The sequence below is a fragment of the Vigna unguiculata genome, chromosome 2 (assembly GCF_037176805.1).
Source record: "Vigna unguiculata cultivar grain cowpea cultivar isolate G323 ecotype 2 chromosome 2, ASM3717680v1, whole genome shotgun sequence".
In the NCBI taxonomy this organism is placed as follows: domain Eukaryota; kingdom Viridiplantae; phylum Streptophyta; class Magnoliopsida; order Fabales; family Fabaceae; genus Vigna; species Vigna unguiculata.
Window position 1 is genome coordinate 32367856 of NC_140793.1, and position 13013 is coordinate 32380868.

Genomic DNA, 13013 nt, shown 5'->3' on the forward strand with positions numbered 1-13013 from the left:
CAAACATAAAATATCTGTTACAGATTAAGAAACATGTGATTACAATAATACACATATAGGCAAATGTAATCAATCATCACCCTTTACTTCGTTAGCTGAAAGATCTAAACAATTTTTTCCATAATTATACAGATTTAAAGGAATAGAATCTATTATCCATGAGTTCCTTTAAACGTGGAACTATTGGACAGATCTAGAAACCGGGCAATGAAAGGTAAGAGAATGAATAATCTATATCGATATCGAAAATCTTTAGTACGTAGATGTTTGCATATATACTAAACCTGCAATTTTTACAATTTCACTGCGAACAGCATTAGTAGCCAAGAGTAGAAAGACGATACAATCTTGGGGAATGTGAACCAGAAGTGCAGAATTATTACATAACAACAGATAGAAGCTTCATTGAACTTTTTATTAGCCCCGAGAAAAGTAGCATAACAAAATCTAGTCCTCGTAAAGCTTTGAATCTAAACGTGGGGTTAGCAGAACTTCAAGTGGGGTTGCTTTTAAATTTGTGAGTCCAATGCTCTCTGTCATGTCTACAGCTTGATTCGAAGGCGAAGCAACATTGAAAGAATGTAAGAGTGTAGCCAATGTCAAGTGCACAACACGCAGAGCCAGTGAGACCCCAGGGCATGCTCTTCTTCCAGAACCAAAAGGGAAGAGCTCATAGTTCTGACCCCTTACATCAACGTCTTTGTGGCTTGTCAAGAATCTTTCAGGCTTGAAATCAAGAGGATCGTGCCAGACACGACCGTCTCTTTGGATCTTCCAAGTATTCACAATCAAATGTGTGCCAGCAGGAACATGATAGCCGCATGAAAATGTGCACTCTTCCATTGCTGCACGAAGGGTGAGAATAGGACTTGGTGGATACAACCGCATGGTTTCCTTTACAATGGCTTGGATGTACACCAGCTTCTTTATGTCAGATTCCTCCACCTTCCTGTTCTTCCCAACATGAGTGTCCAATTCTTCTTGGGCTTTTTTAAGCTCCGTTTCATTGTTTAGAAGCAGAGATAGTGCCCATGTCAGAGCCACCATGATGCTGTCTCCTCCTGCCAAAATCAGATTCTGCAAAAGTACACAAGCTCATGGTTGGAATTCAATGTCAGATATCAATCTATACAAAAAAAAAAAAAGGCAGTGTTTTTAGCTTCAAAATTTGTTTTGTTCTGTTCTAAACCAAAGATGGATGTTGTACTGAATCAGATTTGTATTATGATTTATGTTGATGAATCAGTTTACAATCTGATTATCTTATGTCATGTATTTCTATTGGATTAATTCCTTTTGAAATTATTGTATATACTAATATGAACACACTTACCAGGCAAGTAGCTTTGATGATCGTGTCTGAATCATAACCAGAAACCTTAAGGTCGTGATGAACATTCAGCATAACATCCATGACATCCTGTTCTTCCTTTCCATTTGTACTCACCTCTCTTTTTCTTTTGTGTTCCTCCAGCCACCCTTCAACCAAAGTGTCTATTTCACTAGCTGTTCTCTTCATAGCCTTTTTGTATCCATTGTTATCTATCCACCCCAGAAGCGGAATTGAATCGGATAATACAAACACCCCAAACAAACTCATAAACTCCCTCATAGCTTTCTGATATCTTCCTGCTTCACCTTCAGCACAAGCATCACAACTAGCCCCATAATATGGCTTCCCTCCCACCATTCTCAGAACAATATTATTCGTCAAATCCCCAAACCACCGCTTCATCTCTACCAAAACTCCTCCCTCTGGACAACCTTCTCTTGACCATAACTTGTATACCTCCCTAGTTGCAGTCTTTAACTCAGATGTTCTTGTATCCTTGAGCAATTCAATCCTTTGGTTAGAGAGAAGCTCAATAGTGGTAAATTTCCTCATCTCACGCCAATAGGGTCCATGAGCAGCGAAACCAAACATTGCTGTGTTGTAGGTCATTAGCTTTGTTGCTGCAATACATGGCCTGGTGGAGAATGCTTTATCATGGACAGTGAAACACTCTTTGGCCATCTCCGAGCTACTCAACACCAGAACTTTGTTTGAACCAAGTTTTATTGTGAAAATATCTCCGTGTTTTTCAGCCATCACCGCAAGTGTCTTGTGTGTAAGTTGATGAGCCCCGAAGAGGTGCAAATGACCAACAATAGGCCATGCTCCTGCTGCTTGAGGCACAGTGAAGGTCTTTGCATTAGGACCGTTTCTCTTCTTTAACTGATAAAGCAAGGCACCTACAAGCAACACAAGAACGCCTAAAATCAGCGTTTGGAGCTGGAAAACATCCATGATCATGGCAATGGCCATGTTGAGTAGGCTACCTTAAATTTGGTTTATGTTCTTTTTCCTTGTGTTTAGCTTAGTAAACAGTGCACCTCGTTGTCTTTTTGACATACAGATGGATCAGGTTCGTGAAAGTCAAATGTTTCAGATTTATTAATTGTGCATGATTAACGTAAAGTCTTGTTTACTCAATAGACTTCAAAACAAAAATTAAAAATTGGTCGGTCCAGAAGTCTGCTTAGTTGCAGTACTGGAATTTTTCACAATAACTTGTTGCTCTTAAATTTGCCATAAAGTATTAAATCCATGACACATAATTTTTGTCTCCAGTGATTATTTTTTTGTTATTCAATTGGTAAAAACATGCTAGCAACTAAAATTCTGATAAGATCCTCTAGGGAAAATTGACCCGGCATCTTGAAATGTTCAAATCGTCTAACCGATTCACAGGAATTCGGTGAAACATTATAGTTTGTTCCGCATATTTTCTAAAGTAATTAAATAATATGAATAAACATTTTACTGCATACTTTCTGTCTTAAGTATTCACCGGATTCCATTTCCTTTTTTGCCACTCCTTTTTTCCATTGAAATTTTATCTTGTCTTTATTTCTTTCGTTTGAAGATAGGCTTTGTCTGACTTTCTGCCGTTTAAAAGTGCCACTAGGCGTAGGTTAAGAAAGTAATATTAGAATATTCATTGTAGATTGAGATTATCCTTATCGTAATTCTATTATATCTTTAGCTAAATGGACCGGCAATATCAGCAGCAGTGTTTCAACCATTTTTTTTAAAAAAGAAGCCCAGTGGACTCTAGAAGGTAAGGTTATTTAGTAATTTTATCATAATTATACTTCCTTCTCTCCTTAATATACGTCATTTATAACACAATAAATTAAGTTACTATTTTTCAATTTTAAAAGTAATATTACCATTGTATAAAATTTACATTTATTATTATTGACTTTTAAAAGGAATCATTACTTATTAATAAAATGAATTCATGTTTACAATATTTAATATTTCTCCGTCTCTTTTCATTTAAGTAACCTTATCCAGTAACTTTAACTTCGAAAGATTTTGTTCTTATTAGTGACTATCTTTATAACGTGAGATTTAAATCAGGATTATCTTTTGGATCAGTAAACGAAGCGAATGGCATTGTCATGGATTACCTTCCACATCTGTTTTCATGCAACTCAACAAACAGACAATTTAAATTCAGATCATAAGAGGTATTTGGAATTCAAATACCATGATAAAAGAGTATCCTGTGCTGTACTATCCAATCAGAAATTATGGCCATTTGGCATAATAAGAGGTATTCGGAAACCACCATGTTAGAAATTCAAATTATAATAGCGTATATGTGCTGTAAGCACATATTACCATTACTAATACAAAAAAAGGTTTTCATGCTAAATTACCAACTCCAGCCATCTAAATAGTAATGCTTTTTCATGCTTTATCTTGGTGAAAAAGAAAGAAAAAAAAAAGTTCTTCATGGTTTTTTGGATCTGGACCTAAGTCTTCCAGCAATGCTATCCGAGCTGGGTTTGGAGGAAGAAGCGAGTGGCTTCATGGTATCTGAACACTCCTGTTTTTCAAGCTGGGGAGGTGTCGGAGTATCTAAACACTCAATCTTTTCAACCTGTTCTTGCTCATCAGAGAAAAGCAATCTCTTTGTTGAAACCTCAGCACCATCAGCTTCAGTTTCAGCTAGAGGCATCAATGATCCCAGATGATTATCATTGACCTCAAGAGACTTGGTGTCCACATCAGAGAAGGGTAGCGACCTTTGTACTGAAACTGGATTTGAAGCTTCTGCATTTTTCTCCACATCTACTTCTGCATTTTTCTCCACATCTACTTCTGCGCGCCGGGTTTGAACAAGGAAGTGTGCAACTGATGTGTAACCCAATGACGATATCTAAAACAGGGAGAAATTTGAGCTTAGCTTCAATTTCAATCTCCGGAGAAACAACTTTATGGTAATATAAATTTCAGTCAAGAATTAGGAGTAACCTTTTTATATAAAGGGCCAGTTGGGGCCCATCCTTTTGCTTGACGGCACAAGCTACAGTTGCAAATTCCACGACAAACAGGGCATAGCCATGTTGGGTTCTGTAAGGCTTCAAGTACATGCTCCCCATATCTACAAAATAACAATGAAAAATAAGGAAAGAGGTCATGTATCCGAGAAGCCGTAAATTGCAAGGGTTGGTTTTGTTCAAACTAAACAAGCAATAACAACGGATTGCCAGCAATGGTTTTTTAAAGATGAAGTATACTAATTTACTGAAATATTGAAGAATAAAAGATTCCAGACAGAATATTCAAAGCATAATCACGAATTTCCTGTATATGATCCTGGGCTTGGGATAGCCGTGTAGCACCAATCCTGAAAGTTTCAGCTGTGTATGGATGTATGCACATTTGAGATTAGCCTTTGATAATACCTTGAATCATTAGCAGATATACCATAGCTCCAGCTATATGTTTCAATAGAAACAAAATGAGCATTGTACAGTAGCTTAACTAACGAAGTGATCAACCGCAAAATATCCTGATGCCTCAAATTATCCTGAAGATAATATAAATCGGGCAACGATAGGCCAACACCTGATTTAGACAGTTACTTAATTCTATATTACAAAGTTCCTGGGAAGTCATTTTATACTAATTTTGGAATAGGAGGTTACTGGTTATGAAGTGGCAGTTATAATGATATATGAGTCGAGGTTACATACTTGTAAAAGGGAACTAGGGAGCAAATACATTTACAGATCCTTGTGAACAGCTCTACTTTGTGCCATTTTATCCAGTTAGATAGATTTATCAAGATTCAATCTCCAAGTTATATACAGAAATCTCAACTAGTTATCAACAACTCGATTATAAAAGTAAATGAGTGCTTTTCTACTTGAGCCATTTTGTCCAGAGTTAAATAGATTTACATAGATTCAATCTCCAATGTTATATACGTAAATCTCAATTTGTTATCAACAAATTTGACTACAAAACTGATGTACATTGTCTGCACAAGAAACTTCTTGAGTTAAAATAAAGTTGTTTATAATTTATGAATAGAATGATATGATCTAACAGATATCAGGGATAGAATTGGATACATGAAAGGAGACTTCCGGGACATTCCAGACTATCATCCCTGGGAAATGATGAAAGAGAAAAAGTGAACACATGTCAACATCCTGAGTTGAATCCATCCAATGGATGAAAACTCTCTAAATGCAACCTAATGTTGTGAATGTTAGGGAATCTGCTCCCTCTTTAGGAGAAGGAAACCCTGTGTTTGTAACCAAATCTGACCAAACATCAGTCTTTATTAAGAGAGATTAAGCAAGCAGTGCACTGTCATTATAAAAGACTTTACACCAATATTAACTAATAAGACATCACCCAGAATATTGGTCTACTTAACCAAAGATATCGCTTACAATACAATATTACAGCATAAACCATTCAACATTATCCTTATTTGTCTCATCATAATCCTACCAAATCAGCACAATGCAGAGAGACTGTGGCATCTATCGCCATGTCAGAGGAAACAAACTCACGTTAGAAGGCTTACCTCATATACAAGCAATCTCCACAGAACTGCCCCTGGACCATGTTACATTGGCTACAGCATGTCCGATAACCAAGTGTTTTTTGCCTACAAAACAATATCTTAATTCAATGAGAAAGCTCATGCAGAAAAAAAAAAAAAAAAATGAAGACCGGTACACCATAAAATTAAATACATCTCCTAAATGAGAACATGGTAAAAATGGTCATTTTCAAAGAAAGATCTTATAAAAGCGGAAAAGACAGTTTTTTATCAAAAGTCTTTCAAACTCAATTATGTTTGTGAGCAAATACAAAAAGTAAACAAACACACTCTTTCTGTTCAAAGTCCACTATCATACACAAGTACACACAATAAAATTAGTGGTGTTTTATTTTAAGGAAAAAATCAGCATCATGTTACCCGCAATTAAAAAGCATGTCTCGAAAGTAGTATTTATACAAATACTAAACACAAGTTCATGGCAGACAGCCAGTACAACTAAGAACAACTAAAAATGATACCAATGCTCTCTCTCTCTCTCTGTTAAAAGCCGCAGATATCTTCCTTGGAATACAATACGACTACTAAGTTATTCTGGAACTCTATGGCAAGTGATACTGTGATTTCTAAAAAATGCAAAATAACAATAAAAAGTGTTTTAGAGGGTGTGATGGTAGCACTCCTCTTGATAACTTAGGCTTCACACAGTAGAGTAACAATTTAATTTACTGCGAGAGAGAGAGAGAGAGAGAGAGAGAGAGAGAGAGAGAGAGTGATTAACCTGCACTGATGGCAGGTTTTGCCACGGACGGAGTCATAGATTCGCTTTCCATCTTTACCATAACCATCAACGAAGAGCGTCCACGGTTTCTCGGTGTTCCCCAATAACTTCAGGTGTTCATCAGTGTACACCTCAGGCTTGGCACCTTCTTCTATCACCACCCTTCCACGTTCCGCAAACTCGGCTTTCTTGACAGGAACTTCAGCGTAACTAACAGGGGTCAAATTCTGCAATCTGGAAAGAAGAATTGAAAGTTAAGGCAAAAATAAACAAAATCATGCGTTGAATGATAGATGGGTGGGATTGGAACCTGGAAGAGCGGCGAGTGGGGGCGGAGAGTTTGATAGTAGGAGGGGTTTTGGATTTGATTGAGGATCTAGAAGTAGTTCGGTGGGTTTTGTTGTTGTTGTGGAGCTTGAGGCTGAGGGAAAGGTCGAATATTCCCAACTTCCCCATTCTCTCACGGTTTTCGCGGATTCTCTGCTCCCTGGAGAGCTCGTAGTCGGAGATCTTGGGCTGCTGAGGTGTGGCGTCGTTGGCCATGGCGTCGGACTCCGCCGATAGGGTTCGCTTTCTGAAAGTGGCCATGGCTGAGTGGGTTTGAATTCCTATAGAATACGAAACAGTACAACGGTCGAGGTGGAAGGAGGGAATCCCTAAAGCCAAAATCTAAATGTTTCACTGAGATGTAATTTTCTTACAATTATTCTCTTAAGTAATGTTATTTATATAGAGATAACGTATTAAAAATTTGAAATAAAATAATAAAATATGTACAAACTCTCTGTAATAATAAAAAAATAAGTGTATGTACGTTAACTATTTATGGAGTTTGCTAATATGTACTTGTTATTTTTGTTAAGAAAATTATGTTACCATGATATAAATTTGTATTCGTTAAAGGCAGTTTTGGAATTTTATGGGTCAAGAGAATAACAATGAATAAGACCATTTTATACACAAATATTTAAAAATGTAATTAATATATTACATAAAATAAACCAGATGTGTAATTTCAATTAAAACTAATAACGTTAACTAAATGTCAGCAAACCATTATACTCTTCATTACATTTATTCTTATATTATATCCGTTATCATTTAATTTAACGTCCCCCAAAGGCATACTCACTAAAGTTTACATGTAACACCAATCCTAAAAAGGAAAAAATATATTCAGACAATTTATACATAAATTTTAATAATATTCTATGCATTTTATTCATTTATGAATTCTTCAACGAAAAGAAGTTCTATTTAACATTTATCAAATCATGGCATCTATGGTTACATGTCACCTTAATTTTTTTACTATACTTCTCGTGATTTAACACACATATAACATCGTTTAGTAAAATTCGAAAATCATTAAAGTGTTTGTTTTAAGGGATGTATTATTTGTAAAGATGGATTTGATGGTAACTTTGATGTTTATTTTAAAGTATTTGAACTGATTTAAAAAGATAAATTTATAGGAGACTTTAAGACTTTTATCCTCTTATTTTCAAGAAATGAGAAAAAATATATATATCATCGTAGCTTTAACAATTTTTTTCATAATATTTACATATGACTGCAAAATCATTTTTGTTAACAGTAGTTTTTTTAATAATTTTTTTTAAAATATCTGATATACTCTAAATTATTAAAAAACTAAATATTTTTTTTCTCGTTTTGTTATCTAAATGTATAACATACAATAACATATTTTTTATTTTTTATTAATTTAAAACAACAGCTATATCATATAAATTATTGAAGAATAATATAATTTTTTTCTAATAATAAAAGATATATTAATTATTATGATAACAAACAAGTTAAAATATTAATAAAAGAAAGGTAATAATATGTCAAACACCAACTTAAAAAAGTAATACTTAAAAAAATATAGAAAATGAACAAACATAAAGTAAAATTTCACAATTTATTAAAAACACAAATTTAAAAAATTTAAATAAAAATTTTAAATAAGTGTTTCGTTACCCACGTCCTTAACCCTTTTATTTTCATTTGTAAATGAAAACATAGAAATAATAATAATAATATTATTATTATTATTAATCATTATAATAATAGTAGTAAAATTAATAATAGTAATATTAATACTAAAATAAATTTAGTTAAATGTCTAGAATTTTTAAATTCGAACTTATCTCAATTTTTAATTGTGCAGTAATGCATGTATTATTATTAGTCAACCATACTTTATAAATGTGAATGCAGTATTGCATGTACTGGCCAAACATAAAGATTGTCTATATGCCTGAAATTTTTATTGTGGAGTCTATCACTGCAGAGGGTGGGTGGGTGAAGTTGTATTTATTCATTTATATTTTAATTATTGTGATTTATTAACTTTGCAGTAATGCATGTATTATTATTAGTCAACCATAGAGATTTCCTGCATCCCTGCAATATGTTTTTTACTTTATGAATGTGAATGCAGTATTGCATGAATTTGTATTGGACATGCAGAAAGATTCTCTACATGTCTGAAATATTCATTGTGGAGTCTCTCATTGCAAAAGGTGGGTGAGTGAAGTTGTATTCAAGAACATTAAAAATAGTGGCTCAACCCAACTCGTTATTTACTGTGCATAGGTGTGATTGGTGATAGTGTTTGTTGAAAAAAACAACTGAATTGAAGTACGCATATCAAAACGGGTCAGGGTCGATCATTTTGAAAAGGACGGATCATTTTGAAAAGGATGGGTCAGGTTAGAGTTTTCAAGCGCTCACGACTTTCTTCTGTACCTCCAAAATTTCTTATGTACTTCCATTTTTTTAAAATCTCAAAAATATCTTTTAACCATTTAAGCAAAGTTATAAAAATTGTACTTTCAAAATTACTTTCGGATGTCGAATTCCGGTAAAAAATAATTTCGGATGTCAAAATATATTATCAAAAGTCAACTTCCGAAATATATATATTACTGGAAATCGATTTCCAGAATATATATTACCGGAAATCGACTTCCGGAAATATATTTATTACTAAAAATCAACTTCCAAATATATATATATATATATATATATATATATATATATATATATATATATATATATATATATATATATATATATATATATATATATATATATATATATCATTTTTTTCGCTCATATCTTTTAATTTAAAATTTAACTCTTTTTAAATTTATTTTTTCCATTTAATTTATTTTTAATACATTATGTAAAAACAAAATTATATATTAATGTTTAAATTTATTTTTTAAATATATATTAAAAATACTTAAGAAAAAAATAAATTAAAAATACTTAAACTTTAAATTAAATAAATACTAATTTTGTTTTAACCCTGAGGCGGAACGGGTTTGTTGTATCCAACCCATTTGCTAGTGACAGGCTAGTCCGACCAAACCCGTTTTTGTCGAGCCAAGGGCAGTCCGGGCCAAAACAAGTCGGGCTAGCCCGTTTTGCCACCCTTAATTTAAAGGAAGTTTCTCTCTTGGTGAGATCTCATTGCTCTTGCTTACAATGTTCAGTGTTTGTGTGCTGCTCTTGGTGTGAAGTTGTTGGTGGTTCGTGTGGTGCTAGCTTGATCGTGCTGGTTGTCAATGGCAGATTATTGTTATGATTGAGGGGAGTCACGACTCCCCCAAAAAATTTTAATTTTACTTTTTATACATGTTATATATATTTTAAAACTATATTTATATATTTTTATTTTGTTTATATTAAATTTAGTACAAATTTTTATTGTATCACCAATTTTATTTATATTTTAAAATTTATATATATTTATTGTTTAAAAAATAAAATAAAAATAAATTTGATGAACATTGATAGGTAGTAGGATTTTTTCACTAGTTATAACATTTTTTTTAAGTAAATGATTAAGAAAGAATGAGGGTAGAAAGAGAGGTATAGAGATATATTAAGAAACAAAATATTGAAAAAAGCACAATATCCACTATATCTCTTTTGAATCAATGTTAATATTTATGATTTATGTATTCATGATTATCCTATTAGTGATGTTTTTCTCTAATCAAATCTTTCCCGAATTAGTATGCCTAATTATGATTGTATGAATTCTTTTATAAAGTTGACACCAACTCTAATTATATTTTTCCCAAAATTAGTATAACTTAAATTATGAAATTTAGAAGTTTTATGTTTTTCTACATATGGTAGACTTTGTAAAATTTTATAGATGTATCTTGAACTACATTATGAATTACACATGATGAATTAGTTGACTAACCTTCAATTGGAGTAAAAATTATAATGCCCTTGTTACAATAATTCAATGAATTATAAATATTATAAAGTGAAAAATACATAAAAAAAATCACTTTATGAAAATATAAATATTTAAATAAAAATTTTAATTATAAAAAGTAATTTATATATAAAAATCCAATTTGACACTCAAATTTTTTTATCGAAAGTCTACCGCCAATCTTTACTCGGTCTCCATTTGTTTTTGCATCTTCAATAAGTAAAGGTACTTTACTCAGTTACCTTGTTTTTTTGTCTTTGTTGAAGTAGGTGGGTTGATTGTTTTAAATATTATTTACTTTCTTTCTAGAATTGATTAGAGACCTAATATATTATATATATATATATATATATATATATATATATTTTTTTTTTTTTTGCTGTTTATGAGTTTATCTATCGACACCTCGTTTCGTTCTTCATTTGCTGTCAACTAAGTTAATATATTTGGTTAAGAAAAAAAAGTTGAAAGAGTAGACAACATATTTAATATTACGGGACTAACAAATTAGTTATTGCCTAATTTATTAATTTATTTGTAGTCATATATCAACTTGTTTTTTCTGTACTTGAAGAAATCTATACATATTTTTAATCCTATTTATTGTTATATTTGTTTCTTTGTTTTTATTCATAATATGTCTCACTTTTTTATTATCATATTCATTAAAATGTGAATGTTAGAATATAGTTTTACTGAAATCATATTTTAGAATCAATGAAGATATTTTAAAAATTATTTATTTTGAGTCTAAAAACTTTTTGTTATATTTATTTCTTTATTTGTTTGTATTCCTGTCTCACTTTTTTTATTTTTCATATTAATCAATGAAGATATTTTAAAAATTATTTATTTTAAGTCTAAAAACTTCTTGTTATATTTATTTCTTTATTTATTTTTATTGCTGTCTCAGTGTTTTTTTTATCATATCATTAAATGTGAATGGTAGAATCTAAATTTACTGCAATGGTACTTTAAAATCACAGTTTGAGTTGCTATCAATCCAATTGGACATGACTTCTTATGCAACAATCTGTCTTAAGAGACAAGTATTATTATTTCAATTAAAGTTATTCAAGTATTGTTATTTCAATTATGAACTTTCAATCAATGTACTTTCAATGTTGTTTGAATTATTTCTTTTTTTCGATCTTATGTTATGAACTTATGCAAGAATTTATTTAGTTATAAAAATATTATTATTTAAATATGACATGCACAAATTAATAATTAAAAATATTATAAAAAATTAATAATTATTATTGTTATTAAATCTTGTGGATAATTAATAATAATAATAGTAGTAATATTAATTATAATTATAATAACATTATTAATATAATAATATTATTAAAACTAATAATATTAATATAATAATAATAATAATAATTAATAAAACTAATAATAATAATACTAAAACTAATAATAATAATTATATTTTATTTTATATTAATTTTAACTATAGGGGTAAAACTGTAATCTAACAATTTTATCTATTAAAATATTATTTTATGAATAATGATATTTTGACCTACTTGTTTTGACTCACTATTAACCCACCATTTCAATTATCTATTTTGATTTTTTTAGTTGTGTGATATAATGATCTAAGAGTATTAAAGTGATGAGTTAATATATAGTAGGTCAAGATATAATTATCCTTATTATATATTTATCACATTCATCAAATCGTTCACAAACTTTCACAAACTTTACATTCAAATCTCTTTACTTTCACCTCTTCATCTCTTAAAACAAACAATTTCACACTTTCCTCTTTCCATCCTCTCAACTCCATCTACTTATTATCCCTCAAATATCCTTGAAAGCAAACACAACCTTGGTGTTTTTCAAAATTTTTCTTACTAAAAAATTTAACATTTAAAGCTGCAAATTTATTAGATTATTCTGAATCTAAAAATATGTTTTTATAATTAGAAATGAAATGAAAAAAAGAAACTATATGTATTTTTGTAGCATCAGTTTTGTATTTTTTTTTTATAGTTTTATTGTCTTTTAATGCGAATGTTTTAGGTGTTCCTTAAATTTAATATGTTAATTTTAAAATTTAATTACTCCAAAAATTTATTCAATAACTTTTAAATTATATAGCATATTTATATTAATA

At 30.9% G+C, this 13013-nt stretch overlaps 2 protein-coding genes across 2 annotated transcripts; both read right to left on the reverse strand.

Moving 5' to 3' along the window:
* Positions 1 to 215: 215 nt before the first annotated feature.
* LOC114173910 (cytochrome P450 CYP82D47-like) lies at positions 216 to 2381 on the reverse strand. The gene is made up of 2 exons (XM_028058583.2): positions 1334 to 2381; positions 216 to 1077 (listed from the first exon to the last, which is right to left on the reverse strand). Exons 1-2 carry the CDS (start codon positions 2303 to 2305, stop codon positions 448 to 450), a joined length of 1602 nt encoding a protein of 533 aa, XP_027914384.1. The 5' UTR covers positions 2306 to 2381; the 3' UTR covers positions 216 to 447.
* A 1109-nt stretch (positions 2382 to 3490) lies between these two features.
* Positions 3491 to 7329, reverse strand: LOC114171998 (Zinc-finger domain of monoamine-oxidase A repressor R1). Its single transcript, XM_028056748.2, has 5 exons — positions 6947 to 7329; positions 6637 to 6870; positions 5877 to 5960; positions 4307 to 4436; positions 3491 to 4211 (listed from the first exon to the last, which is right to left on the reverse strand). Exons 1-5 carry the CDS (start codon positions 7222 to 7224, stop codon positions 3783 to 3785), a joined length of 1155 nt encoding a protein of 384 aa, XP_027912549.1. The 5' UTR covers positions 7225 to 7329; the 3' UTR covers positions 3491 to 3782.
* Positions 7330 to 13013: the final 5684 nt, after the last annotated feature.